The following is a 27,989-nucleotide window of genomic DNA, read 5'->3' on the forward strand; positions in this document are numbered from 1 at the left end:
CTTCAGTTTCCACGGCCACCTCGTGCAACGACCCAGGGATCCCGCAGAACGGGAGCCGGAGTGGGGACAGCAGGGAGGCCGGGGACTCCATCACCTTCCAGTGCAACCCTGGCTACGCCCTGCAAGGACAGGCCCAGATCACCTGTGTGCAGATCCACAACAGGTTCTTCTGGCAGCCAGACCCGCCCACCTGCACAGGTACGGGCACGGGCGGGGAGCTGGGCATGGGGACACGGGGACATGGGGACACGGGGACACAGGGACACAGGGACATGGGGACATGGGGACACAGGGACACGGGGACACAGGGCTGGCATCTCGGATCTGAGCACAGGGACATGGGGACACAGGGACACAGGGACATGGGGACACAGAGACACGGGGACATGGGGACACGGGGACATGGGGACACAGGGACATGGATCTGGACACAGGGACACAGGGACACGGGGACACAGGGACATGGGGACATGGATCTGAGATCTGAGCACAGGGACACAGGGCTGGGATATGGACACAGGGACACAGGGCTGGAATCTGGGATTTGGGAACAGGGACACAGGGACACAGGGATCTGGGCACAGGGACATGGGGACATGGGGACATGGATCTGGACATAGGGACACAGGGACACGGGGACACCGATCTGGATACAGGGACACAGGGACATGGGGACACAGGGACACGGGGACATGGGGACATGGGGACACGGGGACATGGGGACACAGGGACATGGGGACACAGGGACACGGGGACATGGGGACATGGGGACATGGATCTGAGATCTGAGCACAGGGACACAGGGCTGGAATCTGGGATTTGGGAACAGGGACACAGGGACACAGGGACACAGGGACACAGGGATCTGGGCACAGGGACATGGATCTGGGATCTGAATCCGTGGACACACATCCATGATCTGAGCACACAGACACAGATCCATGATCTGAGCACATGGACACAGATCTGTGTTCTGAATCCATGGGCACAGATCCCTGTCCTGGATCCATGGACACAGATCCATGTCCTGAACCCTGTTCTAAAATTTCACCCCACACATCATAAAAAATTAAGAAATATTTTTTAAATATCCTTCAAGTGTCCAGAGCTGTGATTAAAAAAATGCTGATTGTCTAATACTTCAAATTCTGTTTCAAGTTTATTTCCCAGCCAATTTTAATATGAAGTGACAAAGGATTTGGAGGACTAATGAGTGAAATATCAGTAACTGGGGGAGAGGCAGCCTGCTGGCAGCTAAACCGGGAAAACTCAGTTAAATGTGGGGCTGATTTGGGGTATTTAGCATTTCAAATGCATTTTCCCCTCTTCATGGCACAACTGCCAAACAATCCTGGGTGGGAGAGCCCCGGGAGGTTTGAGCCATTTCAATCCCTCCCAATGGGTCCAGCTCCTGCTTCAAATCCTTTGGAGACTCTGGGTGGGATTTTCAAAGGAATCCGAGGGTGTTGAACACTTGTCTCCCTCAGGCTTTTCAAGCACGAGTCCTCAGATTTCATTTTCTGCAGAGTTTTCCCCTGATGTTACAGCCTGGGAGGGGAAAGCACCCTTGGGGTTACAGTTAGGGTGAATGGGCACAGGAGAGATGCTGGTGTGTTCTTCCAAGGCAATTTTGGGGGATTTTCAGCCAAATTTTCCATGTCTGTGCTGTGATTTCCTGGTGTGTCCTGGAGGGATTAAAGTTCTCCATGTCTGAGTCTGGACTTGGTTGAAGAAATTGCTTTAAAGCTTTGGATTAGGGTCTCTAATCTCCATTTTGGTATTTCCAGACCAGTCCCACTGGGTTTTTCCTGATATTTTTCTTGGTATTTTTCTTATCAAAGCCCACAGGGCAATCCCACATGCTCATTCCTTCATGGAAAATCCTTCCAAGATTTATCCCATCACTTCTGTCCCATCCCAGCTCATTTCCCACCCCACGAGCTGAGCTCTCCTTGCTCTCATCCCATCCCAAATGTGGAGGGGCTGGTGGTTCTTCCAAGGTATTTTTGGGGGATTTTCAGCCAAATTTTCCATATCTGTGCTGTGATTTCTTGTTGTGTCCCAGAATGATGACATTTCCCAATTCTTGGACTTGGAGAAAAGTCTCTAATCCCTACTGGGACAATTCTAGACTGGTCTCACTGGATTTTACCTGATATTTTTATTGAAATTTTTCTTTTCAAAGCCCACAGGGCAATCCCACGTGCTCATTCCTTCATGGAAAATCCTTCCAAGATTTATCCCATCATTTCTGCCCCATCTCAGCTCATTTCCCACTCTGCCAGTCCCCATTCCTCTCACCCCATCCCAAACGCGTGAGGGCTGATCCGCAACGATCCTGCAGGAAAAAAAAAACAAAAAACTGACAGGAAAAATATCAGTCATGTTTTACCACAGTGGGAAACACGAGCAGGCACTTTGAGCCTTGAAAAAGCAATAATTGATTTTTCAATCAGCCTGGCATTTAATGTGCTGGGAAGTGGAGTAAACACGACCGAGCCGTTTAAGCCCAGATGTGTTTTACCCTCGTTACAAGAGAACAAGCCTTGACAGGGAGCTCCATAAAAGCAGCAGAAAAGTGGAAGATCTCCCTCTCTCTCCTCACTTATGGATTTTAGGAAGGTTGTGGTGGCATCCAGAGCTCTGTTTGTGAGCCAGCACAGCCTGGTGTCACACGTGAGCCTCAGGATCACTTCCCACTAAAATATCCGAGGGTTCTGTGCTGTTTAATCCCCTCTGTCTATCACATCTCTCTCTTTTTTCCATTCCTGATTCCCATTTGCTGCTTTTGAAATCTCTGTGCTCCTGATTTACCGAAATCTGAGCATTGGTTTAACAATGATACTCAGCTGTAATGGACAAAAGACTCTGTAACAATTTAAAGTTAGAAAGTGTGTGTTTATTCCTCTCTAACAATTTAAAGTTACAAAGTGAATGTTTATTCAGCGCTGGGCAGCAGTGTGAGGTAACCCCCTAACACACACTGCAAAATCACAGGTGGGCACAGGGTCTGTTTATTGACAAAAGGTTCAAACAAATAAATATTCAAAATAACAGCAGCTCCCATTCCTCACTTCCCATGGTAATTAGTTTGAATGGCAATTAAGCAGCGTGGTTGCTTCTTGAATTAAGTCTGGGGTCGTTTTTGTGGGGAGGGGTCTCAAAAGGAGGAAGTAAGGTGAGTCTTCCTCACCCTGACCTTTTCTATCAATGACAATACAAATGGCTTTGGGGGAAACTCCAGTTTTGCAAAGAATGAGTTACTGGTTGCAATTGTTCATGTTTATTTGGATCTACCTACCAGTTTCATCCTTTCCCATTGCAAGCACAGCTGAGCAAACATAAATTGACAGGAAATCAATTATTTAAGTTCCAGGTAACTATCTCAAGCCCAGTTTCTTCTAACTTTAAACTAAAATCCTAATTTTCCTAAGTCACCTTAGTCCTGTTTCACCCCAAAGCCTCATCCCTGGCTGTTTTCCTGCAGCTCCGTGTGGTGGGACCCTGACAGGCCCAGCTGGGGTGATCCTGTCCCCGCAGTACCCAGAGCCCTATCCCCCAGGGAAGGAGTGTGACTGGAAGCTGACAGTGTCCCCTGACTATGTCATTGCCCTGCTGTTCAACGTGTGAGTACCCTTTGCAGTGTTCTGCTGTTGCCCAGCTTAGTGGTTTGCTCCAAAATTACACCCTGCACCCACCTTGTCAATCTGTCCTGAGTTATCTCTCAGTCCTGCTTTGTGCCAGCCCCCTCCCTGCTTGGAATTCCCCTTTGGAAATCCCTAAAACTCCAGGTCTCATCAGTCCATGTGACCCTGTTTCCCCCCTACCTCCCTCATTGAGCAATGCCTTTGTGAACTCTACCCTTTACCCCTCCCCAGAATTTCTCCAATTTACTGATAATTGTACCTTCCCCTTAAACCTCGTCCATATTTAAGCTGTTACATCTGTGCCATTTTTATCTTTTGCCCCCCACATTCCCCAGAGTAACAAATCCTTTTTATCCTATGCAAAATCCCTCCCCCTCCTCCTGGGCTCCTTGGGACACAACCTGACAGCCAAAGGCCATGGAGCCACAGCTGGAGCCACATCTGCACCTCCTGTTCCAGGGTGGAGCTCACTCTGGGCAGAGGATTGTGGTGGCAAAGTGAGAGCAGCTCTGGCCACTGTGCCAGGTACCCAGGGTTTGGTGCCACAGCCCTGGGGCACGGAGCAGGGAGGGATGGTCTGGGTGTGGATGTCCTGAACTCTGGGAAGGAACCAACCCAGAGCTGATGGAGCTATCCCATGCTCCTGGACAATCTGTTCCCATGGGTTTTTTGTGGGAAGATCCTAGTATTAGAGCTGCTGCTCCTCTTGGATACACAGAACCTGATCTAGGTGTGGATGTCCTGAACCAGCCCAGAGCTGATGGAGCTGTCCCATGCTCCTGGACAATCTGTTTCCAGGTGTAGGAGACTGTGTGAGGCTGTAGACAGCTGGATGATAGGGACAAACGGAGGGATTTTTAAAGCTAGGTTTTGGAACTTGTGTTTTATTGCAAAAGGGCATGGGTGGAAGGGCCCTGCCTGGAGCTGCAGCTCAGAGCAGGGCAGTGAGAGAGTAAAGAGTAATAGAGCAAGGGGTGAGAGGGTGGTGAGAGACGGAAGTAAGAGATAAAAGGTGAGAGCTAAGAGGAAGAGCAGGAGCTAAGAGAGCTAAAAGTAAGAACCAGAACTAAGAAAGCGAAGTTCCTGTTACAACATCATAAATCTTCTGTGTTGAATATTCTAATTTCCACTAATCAAATACAAATACAAATGCAGATACAAATCCTATAGCATTTACATACAACCTATAAGAATCATTACATTACCATACTGTGTTACACTTTAAACTTCTCTTTGGAGCCCTTCTGCCAAGCTAGCAGGGTTTTCTCTGACCATTGGACCTGCTGTCCAGCAGAAGGCATTGTTCTATCAAGGGGGGATGGCTTTCAGCTGGCCATCCTATTGTTTTGTAGTTATTTAGTAACTAAGGTTTAGTATCTCAAAGATGGTTTTCATTTCAATCTCACCTATGGTTTCCATATTCTCAAAATCTTTTGCCAGGCAATCCTATTGATAAGGTTTTCCTGATTCATCTTTCCCAACACCCAGATTTTTTTTGTGGGAAGATCCTCACATTGTAGCTGCAGCCCCTCTCATACACAGAACCTGTTCTGGGTGTGGATGTCCTGAACCAGCCCAGAGCTGATGGAGCTGTCCCATGCTCCTGAATAATCCATTCCCAGACTTTTTTTGGGGGGAAAATCCTCATATTGCAGCTGCAGGTCCTCTTGGATACACAGAACCTGATCTGGGTGTGGATGTCCTGAACCAGCCCAGAGCTGATGGAGGTCTCCCATGCCCCTGGACAATCTGTTCCCATGGGTTTTTTTTGTGGGAAGATCCTCATATTGCAGCTGCAGCTCCTTTTGGACACACAGAACCTGATCTGGTACAGCCCAGGAATCCCTGCAGCAGCTCTGGCTCAGGCTCTGTCTCCTGACTCCATCCCCACTCCTGGATTCCCTCCATTCCTCCTTCCAGGGGGAATTCTGGTGTTTTTTTCCCCCCAGAGCAGAGTGGAGAAAAGGGAAGGAGCCCCTCTCACCCAAAGCAGTGGGAGGAGAGAGAGAGGTGAAGAGGAAACAGGAAAAGAGGAAAGGTGGTGCTCACTTTTGGAGGATGGAGGCAGGAGTGTCCTCTGCCTGGCAGCATTTTGGAGGAATGTCCTGCATGGCAGAACTTTGGAGCAATCAATCCCTGCCCTGGGCTTCCCCATCCCACGACCCCAACCCGGAGCTCTCCAGCCCTTACTCCCAACTCTCCTCTCTGCTTTTGCAGCTTCAGCCTGGAGCCTGGCTATGATTTCCTGCACATTTATGACGGGCCTGACTCGCTGAGCCCCCTGATTGGGAGTTTTTATGGCTCCCAGCTCCCAGAGAGGATCGAGAGCAGCAGCAACAACCTTTTCCTGGCGTTCCGGAGCGACGCCTCCGTCAGCAACGCCGGCTTCGTCATCGAGTACACAGGTGAGGGCTGTCCCTGGGCTGGTTATTCCAGATCCTTGGAACAACTGGGAGAAGCTCTGGATGCTGTGGGAAACTCCTTCCAGAGGGAATTTTGGTGTTTTGCCACCCCCAAAGCAGAGGGTGGAGGGAGGGAGGGAGTCCCTCTCGCCCAAAGCAGAGGGAGGTGAAAAGGAATGGAGTGAAACAGGAAAAGTGGTGCTCAAAGTGTCCAAAATTTGTGCATCAACACCCCACTGAGCCCAGGAGAAGCCAGGATTTCAGGATACCAATGTGTGATGGGCAGTGGGGCTTGAGCAGTCTGTGGCTCCCAAACAGGGAATTGGTGCTCTGTGAAAAAAAAAAAAAATCCCATATTTTTGTTCCTCATTCACCTGGATCTGGTGCAGCTGCTGTGGACAGGAAACCATGGGATTATCTGATTTTTCATGCAGAGAAGCAAAATCAAGACCTGTGAGCTTTACAGTTTCCTGTTTCTCCTTCCTCACCTTCCCCAAAATCTGAGAGCCCTGATTTAATGCTTAAGCACACTTGAATTGTTCCCAGAGCCACTGCTCTCAGAAAAGCCCTTGTCTTTAATGAGCAATTTCCAAATGACAAAAGAGCAGGATTAATCAAAGCCTCTAATTATATTGCAGGCAGGAAAAAAATAAGAGGAGGGAAAAAAAACACATTAAAAAAAAAAGCTGTTAGAAGAAGGAAAGAAATATCTAAGTCCTGACAGCTCTGTAGTGTTCTTGGAATTTTTATAAGGAAATGGGATTTTAAACTGCAGGACAGAGAATTTTTCACTCTCTACCTGGCAGGAGGAGAAGGAACAGCCTCAAGTTGTACCAGAGAAATTCCATAAGCAGGAATTTCTGCATGGAAAGGGTGGCCAGGCCTTGGAAGGGGTGGAATCCTCACCCCTGGAAGTGACCAAGCACGTGGCACAAATAATAAATAAAAGAATCCCAGAGTGGTTTGGGTTGGAAAGGACCTTAAAACCCATCCAGCTCCGAGGGCAGGGACACGTTCCCCCATCCCAGGCTGCTCCAAATTCCATCCAGCCTTGGGCACTTCCAGGGGTGAGGAATCCACAATTTCTCTGTGCCAGAGCCTCCCCATCTCAAATATGGTTTGAGCTCTCGGTGCTCTGGGCTGGTGACAATGTGAGGATGGGTCAGACCCTGATGATTCTGAAGGGATTTTCCAGCCTCAGTGATCCTGGGATTGTGTGAAATCAAAGTTTCACCTCACTGCTTGGGTTTTGGGTGCTTGGATGGGAACTGGAGCTTCCCTTCTCACAGTGCTGAGCACCACAGAGGCTCTGGAGCAGCCAGAACTCAAAATCCAAAATCCAGACCTGTGGATGATACAATTCCTCCAAAGCCATCTTCCCCTGGAACTTGCTATAATAGATAAGGTATCCTAGATACCAAGGCTGAGCCAAATTCCTTAAGAATTTGGTCACTCTCTAACACCTTGGAAGATAATTGGTTAGAAATTAATTTGTGTAATTGGTCAGTTCACCTTTAGAACTTCTCACTTAGATTGGATGCTGTTCTTTGTATAAACTTTTATTGGCTGTAGTTTGAATCCCCCCATAACCTATAAACATGACTGTCTGCCCTTTGTCTCTGAGAGAATCCTGCATGAAATAAAGATTCTTGTGGAATGCATCAAGCAAGTCCTCCAGCCTTTCTCTGCTGGCTAAATGTGAGCTTTCTGAGAGATAGCTAATTGATATTAAAACTATTACCAGTGACCAAAAAGAAGCCTCACACAGACCCACAATTTTCCTTGTGAAAATTCCACGTGAAAAAACCATTTCACTGACCAAAACAGCAGAGGGGCTATGTGAGAAAAATAAAAATGCTGGGAATTCTTTCCTTGCAGAGAACCCCCGTGAGTCCTGCTTTGACCCAGGATCCATCAAGAACGGCACCAGGGTGGGCACGGACCTGAAGCTGGGCTCCACCATCACCTTCTACTGCGACGGGGGCTACGACATCCAGGGGGGCCCCACCCTCACCTGTGTCATGGGAGGGGATGGGAAACCCACCTGGAACAAACCCCGCCCCTCCTGCACAGGTAAATCCCGGGGGAAATGGGATCTGCCCCGGGGAAAAGTGGGGGTTCGTTTAGAGGGGTTTGATCAGGGTTCTGGGATTTTTTTTAGAGGAGTTTGCTCAATGTTCTGTAATTTTTTTAGAGGAATCTGCTGAGTGTTCTGTTATTTTTTTAAAGAGGTTTTCTCAGTATTCTGGGATTTTTTTTAGAGGGGTTTGCTCAATGTTGTGTTATTTTTTTAGAGGGGTTTGTTCAGTTTTCTGTTATTTTTTTAGAGGGGTTTGCTCAGTGTTCTGGGATTTTTTTTAAGAGGGCTTTGCTCAGTGTTCTTTTAGAGGGGTTTGCTCAGGGTTCTGGGATTTTTTTTTAGAGGGGTTTGCTCAGTTTTCTGGGATTTTTTTAGAGGGGTTTGCTCATTGTTTTGGGATTTTTTTAGAGGGGTTTGCTCATTGTTCTGGGATTTTTTAGAGGGGTTTGCTCAGTGGTCTGTGATTTTTTTAGAGGAATTTGCTCAATGTTCTGTAATTTTTTTAGAGGGATTTGCTCAGTGTTCTGTTATTTTTTTTAGAGGGGTTTGCTCAGTGCTCTTTTAGAGGGGTTTGCTCAGGGTTCTGGGATTTTTTAAGAGGGGTTTGCTCAGTGTAATGGGACTTTTTTAGTGGGGTTTGCTCAGTGGTCTGGAATTTTTTAGAGGGGTTTGCCCAGTGTTCTGGGATTTTTTTTTTAGAGGGGTTTGCTCAGTGTTCTGGGATTTTTTTAGAGGGGTTTGCTCAGTTTTCAGGGATTATTTAGTGGGGTGTGCTCAGTGTTCTGGGATATCTTTTAGAGGAGTTTGCTCAGTGTTCTGGGATTTTTTTAGAGGGGTTTGCTCAGTGGTCTGGGATTTTTTTAGAGGGGTTTGCTCAGTGTTCTGGGATTTTTTTTAAGAGGGCTTTGCTCAGTGTAATGGGATTTTTTTTAGAGGGATTTGCTCAGTGTTCTGGGATTTTTTTAGAGGGATTTGCTCAGTGTTGTGTTATTTTTTTAGAGGGGTTTGTTCAGTGTTCTGGGATTTTTTTTAGAGGGGTTTGTTCAGTGTTTTGGGATTTTTTTTAGAGGGGTTTGCTCAGTGTTCTGGGATTTTTTAGAGGAATTTGCTCAATGTTGTGTTATTTTTTTAGAGGGGTTTGCTCAGTGTTCTGTTATTTTTTTAGAGAGGTTTGCTCAGTGTTCTGGGATTTTTTTTAGAGGGATTTGCTCAGTGTTATGAGAATTTTTTTAGAGGGAATTACTCAGTGTTATGGGATTTTTTTTTTTTTAGAGGGGTTTGCTCAGTGTTCTGGGATTTTTTTAAGGGGTTTGCTCAGTGTTCTGGGATTTTTTTTAGAGGGATTTGCTCAGTGTTGTTGGATTTTTTTTTAGAGGGGTGTGCTCAGTGGTCTGGGATTTTTTAGAGGAATTTGCTCAGTGTTCTTGGATTTTTTTAGAGGGGTTTGCTCAGTGTTCTGGGATTTTTTAGGGGTTTTGACAGGAATTGTTTGCCATCATTTATCAGGGTTTTAACAGGAAGAGCTGATTTCTGGGAGGTTTCTGGAGTGTTATTTGAAGGTGGATGGGAAACTGAGCATGGCTGATGCAGTGCTTGACATATCCTGAGTTCCTGGGGCTGGGCAGGAATCAGCAATCCACTTAAACCCTGTCTAAACCTGAGCCTTGCTAATCCAAACCCCCAGTCTTGTGCATTCCTGAGCAGGGGCAGAGCTCAGTGACAAAACAAGGTTTTTTTCTTAGGGTTTCTCTGTGTTTATTTTATTTTCTGACTTCATGGTTTGCAGTCAGGCTTGAGCTGGGAAGGGAATCAAGAGGCAGCTGGTGGGGGGAAGGAATGAAATCACTAATTTGGGAAGGCTCTGGCAGGGAAAAGTGAGGAAAGGTGGGAAAAGGAGCTGTGAGGTGGGGAGCAATGCAAATCCCACATTAACAGCGTGGTTTGATAATTCCACATGGAACCAGCACCAACTGGGGATGGGACAAACCTGATTTTTCCAGGGAGAACTTTCAGGGAGCAGCAGCTGGAGCAGGGAATGGTGGCTGGGGACATTTCCAGGGATGCTCCACGATCCTTTCCCTTGCAGCTCCCTGTGGAGGGCAGTACACAGGCTCGGATGGAGTCGTCCTGTCCCCAAATTATCCCCAAAACTACACCAGTGGCCAGGTGTGCCTGTACTCCATCGTCGTGCCCCAGGACTACGGTACCATGCTCGGAATTTTCATGGCGTTCTCTTCTTGCAACTCTTATTTATATTATTTTAATGATAATTTTTCATAAGTGCATTGGCAGATGGGAGAGTGGCAATGGTGCTATTGGGTGCTCTTTGAGTCAGAGAAAATTCTGGATTTGTCCAGGTTTTGTCCAAAGCTCAACCCAACAGGAGTTAATTACAGCTAATGAACAATTATTGTCCCTCAGTGGAATTCTGCACCTCGTGTTCTGTAGGCAGGGAAAGGGGATGAGTCACAAAAAATTCCCAGTGGGCTGAGAATCAGTGGGAAAATGTGGCAGTGAACCTGGGGGGGATAAATAAAAAGCTGCCACTTTTCCAGGCTGTCACTCAGGCCTGGAATAAAACAGCTGAAACATGGGACAAAGCTTGTGCTGGGAAAATGGATCCCAGTTTGGAATATTGGGAATCCTGGGGGGTCCTGGGCAGGGCCAGGGGTTGGGCTCGAGGGTCCCTGGGGTCTGATTCAGCTCAGAGTGACTCTGAGAATGCCTTGGCTCTGGAGGGGGTGGTGGGGACAGCAGTGGAGTGACATGGGGACAGCAATGGGATGGCAGTAGGATGGCAGTGAGGATGACAATGAGGACAGCAGCGGGGAGAGAGTGTGGTGATGCTCTGGACAGTGTGGTGACACTGGGGACAGCAGTGAGGTGACACTGGGGACAACAATGGGATAACAATGATAAGAGTCGTGTGGTGACAGTGGGGACAGCAGTGTGGTGACAATGGTGACAGCAATGTGGTGACAATGGTGACAGCAGTGTAGTGACAATGGGGACAGCAGTGTGGTGGCACTGGGGACAGCAGTGGGATAACAATGGTGACAACAATGGGATAACAACGATGAGAGTAGTGTGGTGACACTGGGCACAGGAGTGGGATGGCAATGGTGACAGCAGTGAGGTGACACTGGGAACAGCAGTGGCCGGTCCCAGCCCTGTCCCCATCCTGTCTTTGTCCCCACCCCTGTCCCCATCCCCATTCCTGTCCCCATCCTGTCCCTGTCCCCGTCCCGTCCCCGTCCCCATCCTGTCCCTGTCCCCATCCTGTCCCTGTCCCCATCCTGTCCCTGTCCCATCCCTGTCCCTATCCTGTCCCATCCCCATCCCTGTCCCCATCCCTGTCCCCATCCCTGTCCCCATCCCTGTCCCCATCCCTGTCCCCATCCCTGCCCCCATCCTGTCCCCATCCTGTCCCTGTCCCCATCCCTGTCCCCATCCCTGTCCCCATCCTGTCCCCATCCTGTCCCTGTCCCCATCCTGTCCCTGTCCCCGCAGTGCTCTTCGGGCAGTTTGCCTTTTTCCAGACGGCTCTCAATGACGTGGTGGAGGTGCACGATGGCCCCACGCAGCACTCGAGGCTGCTCAGCTCCCTCTCGGGCTCTCACTCAGGTAGGGAGCTGCTCCCTGTCCCTGTCCCTGCTGGGGACAGCTTTGTCACAGCTGGCACCCAGCACCTGCTCCCTGTGTCCTGGCAGTGTCACTCCTTCCTTCACCTCTGTCTCTCCCGTTTTCCCTCCTCCCCATCCAGGGGAATCTTTGCCATTGGCCACCACCAACCAGATCCTCATCAAATTCAGCTCCAAGGGTCAATCCACAGCCAAAGGTTTCCATTTTGTCTACCAAGGTGAGTTCAGGTGTGTTCTGGAAGTGTCCTCGGGTCTCTCCTGAGCTGCTTTTGGTGTTTGGGGGTTCTGAGCAGGGAATGTCCCAGGGAATTGAGAATCCTTTGGGAGCAGAGCTGTGGGTACTTCACATTCCTCCCTTTCATTCCCACTCAGCCTGAACCCTGCACGTCCCAGGATTAGCACCAGCCCCATCCCAGCGTGGTGCCCGGAGTCACACAGGGAATTTGGAGATTTATCCCACGGCAATTCTTCCCAGTGGCGTTTTTAGCACTTTGCTGGGTGTAAGCAGCTGAAATCCCGTCTGGCAGCTCTGAAATCCTCCCTCTGTGCGTGTCACAGGCTCAGGGCTGTCACACTCCTGCCCCTTGATCCTTTCAGTAACAGCTTTGTGCTGCTCTGGGTGAGAACAACTCGGGGATTTTACGGGAGCAAATAGCAAATGATGCAGGGAACAAGTGGGAGAACAGAAGGGATTTATCACCCGTGTTCTCCCTGGAGTTATCTGTGGGAACATCCAGGCTTTTGCAGCTAAGAGGGGACAGACACTGGCATGACCTGAGCCTTCTCCAGAGGGGGAGCAAAGCATGGTTTGGATTTTGGAGCAGTTAGAGATCTGTTCTCTTGAATTCCTGCCTAATGAGTGTGAAACAGCCGTGGTTGTGATTGCAATCTTCAAAGAGCTCAGCAGAGCAGAGGTTTGGATGTAACCAGGGAAGGTTTCCTCCTCCTCCTGCAAGAACTGCATGGGAAGAAGGAGGAAAAGGGCAAGGCAGCCCTGATTTGGATCTGCCTGGCCAGACTCTAATTAGCTAAACACTCATAAATTTAAAGCAACTCAGAGGAAAATATTAATTGAATTTTCCTCGGCAATAGACCTGGTTTTTTTATGAGTTTTTCCCCTCACTTATCTGCCAGCCTCATTCCTGTCTTTGACTTTAATTCCCAGTACTCAACAGGAATATCAACAATTTCAGCACCATCACAACTTAAACCTCCCTTTTCTCTCTTTTCACCAGAAGATTTTTTTGCAATTGCTGTTCCTTCATGGCCATGAGGCCCAGGGAGCTGAGGAACCCAAGGAGTTCCCCACAGAGGCTCCTGAATTGGGAGACAAAACAACTTTTTGGGAAACCAATGCCAAATCTTCCATTTTCCCTGTGTAAAACAAACCTTTTGATTGGGGAAAGTTCTCAGGAGGGAGGCTGCAGGGGGGATTCTATACATCCCAGCTGGTTTTATTTCAGGTATAGAATCATTAAATCATTAAGGTTGGGAAAAACCTCCCAGATCTTCAAGCCCAACCTTCATCCAAGTGCCCCTGTGCCCACTTGGTGCCACCAAGTGCCACCTCCACTTGGTCTGGCTTGGAACCACTTGAGTTTGGATCACTTGAGCTGGCAGAACTGGGAGTGAAGTGTTCTTTCTTTCTCTTCTCAGACAGCCTCCATCTTTGGGGTTTAGGTGCTTTGGGATTTAGGAATGATTGGTCAGGCTTGGATTCAGGCATTTTTTAGATTTAGATACTTTGGGATTTAGGAGTAATCACTCTGTGGTCATGTTTGGATTAAGCCAATCTTTGGGATTTAGGTCAAATCAGTCAGTGACCATGCTTGGATTCAGCCCCACACTGGGATTTAGATACTTGGGGGTTTAGGAGTGATCAGGTAATGATTGTATTTGGATTCAGACCCTCTTTGGGATTTAGATATCTTGGGATTTAGGAACAATCAGTCAATGGTCACATTTGGATTCAATCCCTCTTTAGGGTTTAGATATAATCAGTCAGTGGTCATGCCTGGACTCAGCCAGTCTTTGGGATTTAGATAAAACAGGTCATGGTTATGCTTGGATTCATCCTTTCTTTGGGGTTTAGATACTTTGGGGTTTAAGTACAATCAGTCAATGGCCAAGCTTGGATTCAGCCCCAATACTTTAGGGTTTTAGGTACAATCAGTCAATGGTCATGTTTGGATTCATCCCCCTCCTTGGGCTTTAAATACTTCGAGATTTAGGTACAATCAGTCAATGGTCATGTTTAGGTTCAGCCCTTCCGTGGGGTTTAGATACTTTGGGGTTTAGGTACAATCAGTCAGTGGCCAGATTTGGATTCAACACCTCCTTGGGGTTTAGGTACACTCAGTCCCTGGTCATGCTTGGATTCAGCCCTGAATATTTTATGGTTTTAGGTACAATCAGTCATTGATCATGTTTGGATTCAGCCTCTCTTTGGGGTTTAAATACTTTGGGGTTTAGGTACAATCACTCCCTGGTGATGTTTGGGTTCAGCCTCTCTTTGGGGTTCTAGGTCCATTCAGTCCCTGGCCATGTTTGGATTTAGCCCCAAATATTTTATGGTTTTAGGTACAATTAGTCCCTGACCATGTTTGGATTTAGCTTCTCTTTGGGGTTTTAGGTAAAATCAGTCAGTGGTCACGTTTGGATTCAGCCCTTCCTTGGGCTTTAAATACTTTGGGATTTGGGTGCAATCAGTCACTGGTCATGTTTGGATTCAACCCCAAATATTTTATGGTTTTAGGTACAATCAGTTATTGGTCATGTTTGGATTTAGCCCTTCCTTGGAGTTTAAATACTTTGGGGTTTAGGTACAATCATTCCCTGGTGATGTTTGGGTTCAGCCCCAAATATTTTATGGTTCTAGGTACACTCAGTCCTTGGCCATGTTTGGGTCCAGTACTTATACTTTGGGATTTAGGTACAATCAGTCCCTGGCCATGTTTGGATTTAGCCCCAAATATTTTATGGTTTTAGATACAATCAGTTACTGGTCATGTTTGGATTTAGCCCTCCCTTGGGGTTTAAATACTTTGGGGTTTGGGTGCAATCAGTCACTGGCCATGTTTGGGTTCAGCCCCAAATATTTTATGACCAGTCCCTGGTCATGTTTGGATTCAGCCTCTCCTTGGGGTTTAGGTATAATCAGTCAGTGGCCATGTTTGGATTTAGCCCCCAATATTTTATGGTTTTAGGTACAATCAGTCATTGGTCATGTTTGGATCAGCCTTTCCTTGGGGTTTAGGTACAATCAGTCCCTGGTGATGTTTTGCATTCAGCCCCAAATATTTTACGGTTCTAGGTACACTCAGTCCCTGGCCATGTTTGCATCCATCCCCTCCTGGGGGTTAGACACTGGGGATTTCTGCATGAAGCTGTGGTATCATTCCCCCCTGAAGCCATGGTCCCTTCCCCAGCACCCCTGCACTAACCCCGCCGTGTCTCCGCAGCCGTGCCCCGCACCAGCGCCACGCAGTGCAGCTCGGTGCCGGAGCCGCGCCACGGCCGCCGCCTGGGCAGCGACTTCGCGGTGGGCGCCGTGGTGCGCTTCGAGTGCAGCCCTGGCTACCGCCTGCGCGGCTCCCCGGCCATCCAGTGCCTGGCCATGCCCGGAGCCCTGGCCCAGTGGAACTCCTCCGTGCCCACCTGCGTGGGTAGGTGATGGGGATGGGGTGGGAGTGATGGTGGGGTGGGTGGTTGGGACAGATGGAGGGATCTTTAAAACCGTGTCTGGGAATTTGTGTTTATTGGAAAAGGGAGCCTGGAGCTGCCTGGCACAGCTTGGAGCAGGGCACTTTGGTTTACCAAGATCTGAGTATTGGTCTAACACCCATACTCAACTGGGATGGACAAAAAACTCTCTAACAATTTAAAGTTACAAAGTGTGTGTTTATTCCTCTCTAACAATTCAAAGTTACAAAGTGAATGTTTATTCAGCGCTGGGCAGCAGTGTGAGGTAACCCCCTAACACACACTGCAAAATCACAGGTGGGCACAGGGTCTGTTTGTTGACAAAAGGTTCAAACAAATAAATATTCATAATAACAGCAGCTCCCATCCCTGCTTCCCATGGTAATTAGCTTGAATGGCTATTAAGCAGCGTGGTTGGATTCTTGAATTAAGTCTGTGGCTGCCCCATCCCTGGAAGTGTCCAAGGCCAGGCTGGACAGGGATTGGAACAACCTGGGATAGTGGCAGGTGTCAGGGTGAAATGATTTGTTGATCTTTAGGGTCCCTTCCCACCCAAACCATTCCATGATTGGTACAGCACAAAGCCCAGCCTGGCTCTGAATAAGAACAGTTTAACCCTGAATTGCAGGGAATTGACATTTTGATCCAAAACTCTTGTGAGATCTGGGACAGCATCTCAAATAAATCAGATCTGCTTTTACCTCCCCTGGAGGAGAGCAGCTCCTGAAGAGCATCCTCACCCAAGGAATGTGCCAAAAACTGCACGAAAAAAGTGACTGGGAAGGGATTATTCCTACAAATCACAGCCAGTTCTTGATTCCTTGTCATTTTAACGATGTTTTTAGCACAAATTCCTTCTGCTCTCCTCCCTGCAGTGCCCTGCGGGGGGAACCTGACGGAGAGGAAAGGAACCATCCTGTCCCCAGGCTTCCCTGAGCCCTACCTGAACAGCCTCAACTGCGTGTGGAAGATCACAGTGCCCGAGGGAGCAGGGATCCAGGTACAGCCCAGACACGCAGGGACAGCTGGATTGGTGTGGAATTCTCTGGAATCAGGCAGGGTGGGGTCTGTGAGCAGGGGAGGGCTGGAGCTGGGCAAGGGCAGGGAGATCAGGAAAAGGTTCTTCCCCTTATCAGGAAAATTAATCCACAAACACCAGAGGTTTGTGTCCAAAAAGGGGACAAAGGAGTCCTTTAATTTATTCCAATAAAGGGAGAGGCCATGGGGCATTCCCTGGGCTCCCTCAGATTTTTGGAGGCTCAGCCTCCTTTTTATCCCAATTTCCCTCTCTCTTTCCCCATTGCTGAGGTACTTGAGAGGCTCAGACTTCCCAAACACTGATACCTGAGATTCCCCTCTAATGTCCAACCCTCCCTTTTAATTTTTAATTCTTACAGAATTCATGGTTTTTCCCCATTGCTTTTCATCTTCCAATACCAATTTTGTTTATTAGCAAACCTACAGTTTGTTTGTAGAATCAAATCTATTTTTTCCATTCATCAATCAGTGGAATCCATCCCATTGTTTCTTTTATCTCCCAGCAGAGTTTGTAAAGACAAATCCTCATTGCTCTGACCCCAGAGGGTGCTGGGCACTGCCCAGAGCTCCAGAGCTGCATGGTCAGGGATGCCCAGGGTGGATCTGGGAGGGTCCCTCAGTGTGGGCCTTACTCTGCTACAAAAGAGGAAGAATTTGAGTTAAATATTAGGAAGAAATTTTTTATTATGGTTGTCCAGGGAGACTCTGGATGCTCCAACCTTGGAAATGTCCAAGACCTGGTTGGACAAGGCTTGGAGCAGCCTGGGATGGTGGGAGGTGTCTGCCCATGGCAGAGGGTTTGGGACAAGATGAGCTTTAAAGTCCATCCCAACCCCACAAAATTCCTTAATCCCATTTTTTTGGGGCTCCCACCAGGATCTGCTGTCACCTGGTCACAATCCATCAGCTTCCCTGGGACTTCCAGGGGAAAAAAATTGTATTTGGAGAAATATTTTGGCCCCCAGGACCTGAAGCAGCTGCAGGGAGGGGTCTGGGGCAGCCCCAGAGAGGGAATGAGGGGAGCTGGAGCTGGAGCTGGATCCATCCTGGCTCTGCTTCCTTTGCCTCCTCCATTATTAGATCCTAATTCCAGCATCACTTTACCCCCTTTTTGCACAACAATTAAAGGTTAAACAACTGTAAATCAGGGGAGGAGGTGGAATTGAAGCTTTCTTGGTAGCAGCACTCAGGAGCAGGATTTTTGTGTAATCAGGGTAGGAGCTGGCACTTCTGCCATGAATTATTCATTCCCGGAGCAAACCTTCCTGAGTGAATTAATTTATACACGTGGCAGTAAATAGATGCAGATCCCTTGTGAATCCACATGTCAGACTAGAATTAGGACCTTAAAAATGTTTATTCCGTTAAGCTGGAGGAGGGGGGAGAGAGGAGGATAAATAATTTAGGCGGTGTAAGAGCAAACAAAACGCTCATTCTCACTCCACTTGCGATAATGTAAATCACAATAGGGGTGTAATGAGGCAGGAAAAAAGGAAAAAAAGGAAAAAAGGGTCAGTGGGAGCAGTGATGGCTCCGTGGGGGTCACTGCGATTCCTGCTGGATGAACTCCACTCACTTTCTGCTAAAAAAAAAATACTTGAGAGGAACTTTACAGCCGGTTTTATTACCCGGAGTAAATCAAGGAGGAAATGGGTTTAAATGGCTGAAGTAGGGGGATTGATTTTTTTTTTTAAATTTATTTATTTTCAAATGGAGGGTTTTGATTTGATGTTCAGAGGGAAGTGGGGAATTGGGGTGGATGAGGAAATGAGGGAATAAGATTTGGAGGAAAAGGGAGTCGAAGTTTCAGGGCAGTGAACTTTTCTCTCTGCTCATTTCTCCCAATTTTCCAGCACTCTCCTTGTTTGGAGCCAAGTTGTTCAACTCATTTATGCTCCTGATTTATCTTGAAGGTTCTTTTCGGTTTGTTTTGGGGGGTTTTTTTGGTTTTGTTTTGGGTTTTTTTGTTTGTTCTTTTTTGGTTGGTTGGTTTGGTTTTTTTGTGTGGCTTTTTTTGTTGTTGTTGTTTGTGTGTTTGTTTGGTTGGTTTTTTGTTTTTTTGGGTTTTGGTTTTTTTGTTTGTTTTTTGCCTGCCAGTTTAATTGGTGATACCCAATGTTGGAAAATCTTATCCAGACCTTACAGATTAAATCTGGATTTTCCCCCAAACCTGTGTTTTTTCACCCCATTCACCAAACTTGGGTTTTTAATGGGACACTGAAGGCTTCGAGCTGCCAGCATTTAGAATTTAGGCAAAATCCCTGTTAAGAGTAATCCTGGCAAACAAAACTGGGCAATTCCTTGGAGATCCTCGCTCAAGCACGAGCTGCTTTTGGGTATAAATGCAGATTTCTCATTTCTCAGCTCTGCTTTTGGGTATAAATGCAGATTTCTCAGCTCTGCTTTTCAGTATCAATGCAGATTTCTCATTTCTCAGCTCTGCTTTGCAGTGTAAATGCAGATTTCTCAGCTCTCTGGATGTTTCTCATCCCAGGATTTGTTTTATGTTCCAAATAATGGACTCAAGGACTTCCTAAGGCCTCCAAACCTTAAGGGGCATGGCAGGGAAAGGTGAAATCTGAAAATGCAGCTTGAGTGGAGTGATTCCACTAAAAGCTGAGGAGCAAGGCAGGAACTTGACTGGATTTTTAAAAATCCTGTTGTTTAATGTGAGGGGATTTTTGGGTTTATTACAGCTCCGGGTTGCTGCTTGTTACTCTCATTTGAAAGAGCTCAAAGTCTTTGGGGATTTCTCCAAACAGGGGGTGAAAAAGGTTGGGATTCTCAGCAGCTATAAATGAGCTGGGCTGTTCCAGGAGATCTGGAGCAGCAGAAATCAGCATTCCTGTTTGGAATTTGGGGGAAAACAGCTGGAAAACCCCAGTGGGAATGGTCAAAAGCAGAACCTGAACCCCCAGAGTGGGTAAACTCAATTACTGACCCTTGAATTGCTGTTAATTTGATTTATTGCCATTATTTCGGGAATTGTGCTGTTATTTTTTTTTTTCTTTATTTTGATTCTCTCTGCAGATCCAGGTGATCAGTTTTGTCACAGAGCAGAACTGGGATTCCCTGGAAGTGTTTGATGGAGGAGACAACACAGCCACCATGCTGGGGAGCTTCTCTGGTGCGTGGCCCATCAGTTCCTGCCTCATTTTATTCACTCACAAAATTAAACTTCACTGCATCAAAAACTAGCGAGAGATTTAAAGGGAGTTGTGCTCTGTTGGATTGGGAATTTCACCTCCACCTCCACCAGTGGGGTTTTGTTCCTGGAAATGGGAATTGCCTCAGCTCTGCTGGGATGTGAGTTCACCACACCTGGAAGGGTGACCTGAGGTGCCCCAGAGTGGGTGCAGGGCTACAAAACAAATTCTGTTTTTCCCTGGATGCTGGGGAATTGTGACTTTTAGCACAGCAGGGAGGAGCCAAGGTCCAGGAACTTTGAGAGGCTTTCCAATGGCAGAATGTCCTGGTTTGGAGGGCAGGTGTCTGCTGAGAAAGGCAGGAGTTTTTGTTTGAAATGGAGAATGTAAACCCCCCCTCCAAATTATTAGAATTTTGGAATTAAGGAGCTTTCAGGCAAAGATATGGGAATAGGAATAGCAGTTCTTTACTAGGGAAATTAAAATAGAAATACAGCACTACAAAGAACAAACCCAAGCCCTGCCAGAGTCAGAATCCAAGCTGACAGCCGTCAGTCAGGCAGGGTGTTGGCAGCAGTCCCATCCCATGGTGGCTGCATCCTCCTGCAGTGACAGATGTGGCTCAGCTGGAGCAGTGCTCCTGTACAAGGTGCAGTTTCCTCCCAAGCTCCAGGGATGATGTGGAAGGGTCTGGTTTTCCTCTGGGATCCAGTGGGAAAGGCTGCTCTGATGTTCCAAATCTCAGTTTTTATCTGGGTAGGAAATGTTTGGCTCCTCCCCCTGGCTGGAGCATCTCCCCATGGGATGATGGAATTTTATCAGCCATGCCCTGGGACTCAGTGGCCATGAACAGGAGAGATCTCCTGGAGGGAGGATGGGCTGTGCAAAGATAAAGAACACTGCCCCAGCTGGTTTAACAGCTGCCCATGAACAGGAGATATCCCACAGAGATCAGGATCACTGCCCCAGCTGGTCTCAACAGATACTTTTGATCCCATCCTATATTGCAGCTCAAGACACAGAACAACCATCCAAAATCTCATTTATTTAACAAATGTGCCCGAAGTGCTCTGAGCTTTGCAGAAGGGGCTGGGATGGAGCTGCCTTGTCCTGCGTCTGCAGCAGCTTCCAGGGAATGAGGGAATCCGGAATTTTCCTGAACTCGTGCCCCACCCACGCTCTTCCCCATCCCTTGATGCTTTTTTGTCTGTGGAGAAGCTGCACAGGCTGAAATCCAGGAGCAGCCCCTGGAAAGGCCCTGGGTATTTCTCAATTGGCCTCATTAGAACCTGATCAAAACCAAGAGGAGCTCGTTAAGTTGAAAGGACTTTGTGTTCTCAGCAAATCTCCAAGGAGGAGAGAGATGCTCTGCACTGCCTTTGTGCCCCTCTTGTTTTGGCAGGAACCACAGTGCCTGCGCTGCTCAACAGCACTTCAAACCAGCTCTATCTGCATTTCTATTCCGACATCAGCGTCTCCGCCGCCGGCTTCCACCTGGAATACAAAAGTAAGAGCAGTCCCAGCCTTGATCTGCAGCTCTGTGCCTCAAAAAGTGGGAGAAGGAGCTGCTGTGGCTCTCAGGGACGGAGTGATAAAGAGAAAAGATGGAGCAGAGGGGTGGGATGAGGTTCTTGGTGGCACTTTGTTGTGTTTGGTGGCACAAAGGGAGAAGAATCTGTGAAGAGCACGTTTTATTGTTTTGGGAAAATTTAAAGGATTTGATAAAAAGATAATAGGAGATATACGTAAAGTAAAGGGTTAAAACTGTGAAAAACATGTTTTATTGTTTCAGTGAAGTTTAAAAGGTTTAATGAAAAGGTAATAGGAGATATACATAAAGTAAAGGGTTAAAAAGTTTGGGTGTTTGGCAAGTTGTTAAGAGCATACTACAATACTTTAACTTGTTGCATATTTATAGTTTTTTATGTATAATTTTATTAGTTTAGCTTTTTTTGAGATCTATTTAGCATGGCTATTTATTGGGATTGGTTTTTTTAGAGTATATGTGGTTTTTGGCTTGTGTTTTAATTTTTTTTTTTTAATGTGGGTGGTGGTTTTGGCTTTTTGTAGCTGGTGAGTGTTGATAATTGTTGTGTTAGTTGTAGGGTTTTTATTACATGTTTATGAGCTGTTATTTTAATTAAGTGGGTGGTTTAAGTATATTATTTCTAAAAAACATATCTTTAACTTTTGCTATTAGAGAAAAACTTACATTTATATAGAAAAGTTATTTTAACATTAAACATATATAGCATTTATTTCAATATTTGCAAAAAAGCCAACAATATGTCATGCACTTACAACAAGTCCATGGGTCTCTCCTCAAAGGCTGAGGGCTGGCCAGTGTTATCAGGGTTATATCAGGATTATATCAGGGTTATATCAGTATTATTAGTGTTATCAGTATTACCAGTGTTGTATCAGGATTATATCAGGGTTATATCAGTGTTATATCAGGGTTATATCAGTATTATTAGTGCTATCAGTATTACCAGTGTTATATCAGTGTTATTAGTGTTATATCAGGATTATATCAGGGTTATGTCAGTGTTATATCAATGTTGTATCACTGTTATCAGGGTTATATCAGAGTTATCAGTGTTACATCAGGGTTATATCAGTCTTATTAGTGTTATCAGTATTATCAGTATTATATCAGTTTTATTAGTGTTATCAGTATTATCAGGGTTATATCAATGCTCTATCAGTGTTATATCAGAGTTATCAGTGTTACATCAGGGTTATATCAGTCTTATTATTGTTATCAGTATTATTAGTGTTATATCAGTTTTATTAGTGTTATCAGTGTTATCTCAGTGTTATATCATGGTTATATCAGGGTTTTATCATAGTTATATCAGTATTATTAGTATTATCAGTATTACCAGTGTTATATGAGTGTTATCAGTGTTATATCAGGATTATATCAGGGTTTTATCACGGTTATATCAGTATTATTAGTGTTATCAGTATTACCAGTGTTATATCAGTGTTATTAGTGTTATATCAGGATTATATCAGGGTTATATCAGGGTTATATCAGTGTTACATCAGGGTTATATCAGTGTTATATCAGAATTATCAGTGTTATATCAGTGGTATCAGTGTTACATCAGGTTTATATCAGTCTTATTAGTGTTATCAGTATTATTGGTGTTATATCAGTTTTATTAGTGTTATCAGTGTTATTTCAGTGTTATATCACAGTTATCAGTGTTATCAGAATTATATCAGTGTTATATCAATGTTATATCAGTGTTAACAGGGTTATATCAGAATTATCAGGGTTATATCAGTTTTATTAGTGTTACATCAGTGCTATATCAGAGTTATCAGTGTTGTATCAGAGTTATCAGTGTTGTATCAGAGTTATCAGTGTTGTATCAGTGTTATCAGTGTTGTATCAGAGTTATCAGGGTTATATCAGTGTTATCAGGGTTACATCAGGGTTATATCAGGGTTATATCAGTCTTAGTGTTATCAGTGTTGTATCAGTTTTATTAGTGTTATCAGTGTTGTATCAGAGTTATCAGTGTTATATCAGGATTATATCAGTGTTACATCAGTATTATCAGGGTTATATCAGTGTGAAAAGATAAAGAACACTGCCCCAGCTGGTTTATAAACCATGGCCATGAACAGGAGATATCCCATGAGATAAAGAACACTGCCCCAGCTGGTTTATAAACCATGGCCATGAACAGGAGATATCCCATGAGATAAAGAACACTGCCCCAGCTGGTTTATAAACCATGGCCATGAACAGGAGATATCCCATGAGATAAAGAACACTGCCCCAGCTGGTTTATAAACCATGGCCATGAACAGGAGATATCCCATGAGATAAAGAACACTGCCCCAGCTGGTTTATAAACCATGGCCATTAACAGGAGATATCCCATGGAGATAAAGAACACTGCCCCAGCTGGTTTATAAACCATGGCCATGAACAGGAGATATCCCATGAGATAAAGAACACTGCCCCAGCTGGTTTATAAACCATGGCCATGAACAGGAGATATCCCATGAGATAAAGAACACTGCCCCAGCTGGTTTCAATGGATGCCCATTAGCAGAATATCTCCCACAGAGATCAGGATCACTGCCCCACCCTCAGCAGATGGTGACAGAACAGAAACCTTTGATCACATCCTGTATTGGAAACCCAGACACCATGGCTGAGCTGCTGTGACACTGGGACAGCTCTGTCCGTGTCCCCACTCCTCAGGGCACTGCAGGACTGGTTCCTGCTGGACCCTGGGGCTGATCTCTGGTTCTGAGCACGGCTCTGGAGCCGAGCCACATTCTGCTGCTTTGGGTTTTTTCCAAGGCTGCAAATGGATTTTTGGCCGGCGCGTTTCATTGTGTGAAGTGGCCGCAGGGATGCTGCCCGAGGAGCTGTGGCTGCCACATCCTGGGAAGCGTCCAAGGCCAGCTTGGAGCAGCCTGGGATGGTGGGAGGGGGGAGCTGGGTGATTAAAGACCCTTCCCATCCAAACCAGTGTGAGGTTCTCTGCAGTGGCACAGCTGGGACTGTGCTTTAGAGCCAGCCAGCACTAAACCTTCCAGGATTTGCTGCCTTTGCACGCTGAAACCTTGTCCATTATTGAATCCAGCAGGATTACAGGCACCACAGGACTGGGAGAGAAAAAATGAGCCCAGCCTGTGCTCTGGGAGCTGCAGGAATCCTCTTGCTGTGACTCTGTTTTTTCTCCACCTCTATTCCCATCAATAAATCCTTTGAGCACCCTCCTGCAAAAATCATGGCCAGGTTTTTCATGAGCCTGGGGATTACCAGCCCTGTCTGTTCCCTTGGCTGAAGAAATTAATAGGTGTTGATTTTCAGGGCAGCTGGAAATAATGTGATTTCTGCTCTGTTTGTACAATTGAAATCTCCCAGCCCTGAGCCCTGGGTTTTTTTCAGGGAGGAAGTTGGGAGAGATGAGCTAAAACAGGGGAGGCAAACTCTGGTTTCTCCCTCACTGGATCACTCAGGCTGAGCTCTTACCTCTGCATGCTCCAGAGCCAGGAACAATTTGGGACTGAGTGAAAGGCACTGATGGGAAGTTATTTAAAGCCATTTTCCCTCCTGCCTCTCTGAAGGTCAAGCAGCACATCCAGGAGCGGGGAGGGAACACGCTGGGAAGCGTGACTGGGCTGTAGGAGCAGACTCAGCCTCTCCTTGCTCCTTTTCTCTTTTATTTTCCCCCTGCCTGGGGCTCTGTGGGGCTGGAGCAGAGCTGGGGGGATGCAGGAGGTGACTGCAGGGTTCATTTCATCCCCCTGGGGTGTGCAGGGGGGAGAGGGAGTTTGGGAAGGAGAAGGGAGAGGAATGGAGAGTGGAGATTTGGAAAGAAGAGGGGTGAGTGTGGGAAGGAGAGAGGGAGATGTGGGAAAGGGAAGGGGAAAGGAGAAAGGAAAGGGAAAGGAGAAAGGAAAGGAGAAAGGAAAGGGAAAGGAGAAAGGAAAGGAGAAAGGAAAGGGAAAGGGAAAGGGAAAGGGAAAGGAAAGGAAAGGAAAGGAAAGGAAAGGAAAGGAAAGGAAAGGAAAGGAAAGGAAAGGAAAGGAAAGGAAAGGAAAGGAAAGGAAAGGAAAGGAAAGGAAAGGAAAGGAAAGGAGAAAGGCAAGGAGAAAGGGGAAAGGCAAGTTCAGGAAAGGCAAGGCAAGGCAAGTTCAGGAGAGGGAAAGGAAAGGGAAAGGAAAGGAAATAGAGAGAGATGTGGGAAGGAAAGCCTGTCACTCCACCCAAGGTGTCACAGGTTTAATCAGGTTTGCAGCAGGACATTCCCAGCTGTCAGTGTGGGAATGCCATGGGCTGTCCTTGCAGAACCCAGAGGAAAAGGAATTTCCCCACCCGGAGTGGCAGACAGCAAACACGGGTGGGGTAGAACCCAAAGCGTGTCCCCATCCCTCCATCCCCTCTCCCTGAGCTCTCTCCTCCCTTCCCTGCACAGCCGTGGGCCTCTCCAGCTGCCCGGAGCCGCCGGTGCCCGCCAACGGGCTGAAGGTGGGCGAGCGCTACCTGGTCAACGACGTGGTGTCCTTCCAGTGCGAGCCAGGCTACGCCCTGCAGGTACCTGTGCCACGGCCCCTGCCCTTCTGCATCCCTCACACCCCTCTCTGGGCCTCTGCTGTTGCTTTCCTGCCCAGCCACAGAGGTTTTTCCAACTTAGAAAGAGAAATTTTGCGTTGCGGAGCTCCCAGATTCCTGTTGTGAAAAACACGTTTCACTGTCCTGGTAAAATTTAAAAGGTTTAATAAAAAGACAATAGGAGACCAACATAAAGCCAAGGGTTAAAACAGCTGGGTGCACACCATTGCTTTGGGAACACCCCTTTAAATAAACTTCACATCAACCTGTTGCATATTCATAGTCCTTCTTACATAGTAAAATATTTCTGGGAGTTGTTTAGCACGGCCACTCCTTGGGTCTGCCTTTTTAGAGCATGCCTGTTTCGTGGTTTGTGGTTTTAATTTTATTTTCATCATCTTTTAATTTGGGTGGTGGTTTTTTGCAGAGGGTGAGTGTTGATAATTGTGTCAGCTGCAGGGTTTTTATTACACATTTATGGCTCTTATCTCAACTAGGCAGGTACTTTCACCATACTATCTCTAAAAAACTTATGTCTAACTTTTGCTATTAGAAGAAAGGAAGAAAACCTATATTCATGCAGAAAAGCTATTTTAGCATTATACATATAGCATTTATCCCAATAGTTGAGAAAAGCCAACAATATGTCATGCATTTATAACACTGTCTTGGTTCTTCCTGGCAGCCAAGGTTGGAACCAGCTCCTGGAGACAAATTTTCATCCACAAAGTAAAGTTTAGTCCCTGTCTGAGGGGGGATTCAGAGGGGGTTCAATTACCTCACCATTTATGTCTCTAATTGGTGATTCCTTCTAATTATGCTAATTTGCTGAATTTGTAGAGCTGTATTCACCCCCTTCAGGGGTGGGCATTTTATGGACATTTTCCTTAAAATCCTCCACTAAAGACCAGCCTTAGATTACCTCCTACACACATATTATCTCCAAACTGTGTTCTTTTATTCCCTAATTCTTTCAGGCATCACTTTTCTGACACCCCAGATGGGACAGGGCTCTCCCTTTGGGTCAGATCCATCTTGTAAGGAATTCTTTAATCTCAGGACAGGGACAGGCTCCTCTCCTTGTTTTCCACCCACTCCCAAACCCCTTGTTTTGTTTTCCATCCCTGCAGGGTCACTCCCACATCTCCTGCATGCCGGGCACGGTGCGCCGCTGGAATTACCCTCCACCCCTCTGCATCGGTAGGACTCCACTTCTGGTATTTATATATTATATATTTATATATAAATACCTGCCTGGTATTTATATATTTATTACACTCCCCTAGAAAAAGCAGCGAGGATAAACAGCTGGTTTAGAGAGATTCAGGTTGGTTCTGCAAGTGTGAGAGAGTGTGGGGGGGAAAAAAAAATCTTCATTTGTTGCCAGGGAAATTGTGCCTGGGAAGTCCCCGTGGGCTGCCTGGAGTGCTTTGTTTTGGATGGTGGAGATGTGGCTGTAGCACAAAATGGGAAACAGAATTATCCCCCTCAACACAAAACCATCAAAAAGGGAAAACCCAAAATTTCCTCGTGCTGGAAGCAGGTTGGTTTTATGGGTTGAGGATTTTTTTTCCATGTGAAGTGTTGGTTTGTTTTCATGGGATGGATCTGATCCCACCAAAGCTGCTGCTTTCACTGGGGTCTGGTATTTCCCAGGGTCCCAATCTGCTGTGCCCACTCTGGTGTCCAGCAGATGACCACAGGTCACTGCTTACCCTCAGATCTGTTCAGATGTTCAGTCCTTTCCAGGCCTGAACATTCCATTTTCCCTGTGGCACATCCTGAGGAGAATAGGCCTGGAGGTGAAAAGATCTTGCAGTTTTGGGGTTTTTTAAATTCTTTTCAGTCATTTGCTTTTAGCAAATGTAGATGTTTAATATTCATATTGCACATTTTGCAGCTCTGAGAGAGACATTTATGCATTTAATAGCTTTAGTTAACAGTTATTTCAGGCTCCTGCTGTTCCAGCTTACATCATTTGGCTTTAAAGTAATTATAAGAGCCAACAGTTCTTTTATCTGATGATCTGTGGGCCAGGAATAAATAGAGAGACATTTCCAGGAGAATGACTGAGCTAAAGGACCCATTCCCTTGGGAGCTGCTTGGAGTGGAAGCAGAAGCCCAGCAGGGAGGAGGATCCCAAAAGCTGGCAAACCTCACACAAGTTTGGTTCTTTGAATCAGCACCAGCCCCCCAGACCAGCAGGATTTTGGTTGTACCTGTCTTTTCATCTCCCTGGGAA

The 27,989-nt window shown here is 46.5% G+C and overlaps 1 protein-coding gene across 1 annotated transcript in view; it reads left to right on the plus strand.

Moving 5' to 3' along the window:
* LOC117007700 (CUB and sushi domain-containing protein 1-like) overlaps positions 1–27,989 on the plus strand; it is a 124,948-nt gene that overhangs the window by 44,176 nt on the left and 52,783 nt on the right. Inside the window, 13 exon segments of the mRNA XM_033081023.1 lie at positions 7–198; positions 3,488–3,626; positions 5,865–6,052; positions 7,928–8,122; positions 10,216–10,332; positions 11,640–11,753; positions 11,893–11,988; positions 15,232–15,435; positions 16,348–16,472; positions 19,541–19,637; positions 21,059–21,163; positions 25,611–25,729; positions 26,878–26,947. Of these exon segments, the coding sequence (XP_032936914.1) occupies positions 7–198; positions 3,488–3,626; positions 5,865–6,052; positions 7,928–8,122; positions 10,216–10,332; positions 11,640–11,753; positions 11,893–11,988; positions 15,232–15,435; positions 16,348–16,472; positions 19,541–19,637; positions 21,059–21,163; positions 25,611–25,729; positions 26,878–26,947 (1,761 nt within the window).

Source organism: Catharus ustulatus, chromosome 26, assembly GCF_009819885.2.
Source record: "Catharus ustulatus isolate bCatUst1 chromosome 26, bCatUst1.pri.v2, whole genome shotgun sequence".
Taxonomy (NCBI): domain Eukaryota; kingdom Metazoa; phylum Chordata; class Aves; order Passeriformes; family Turdidae; genus Catharus; species Catharus ustulatus.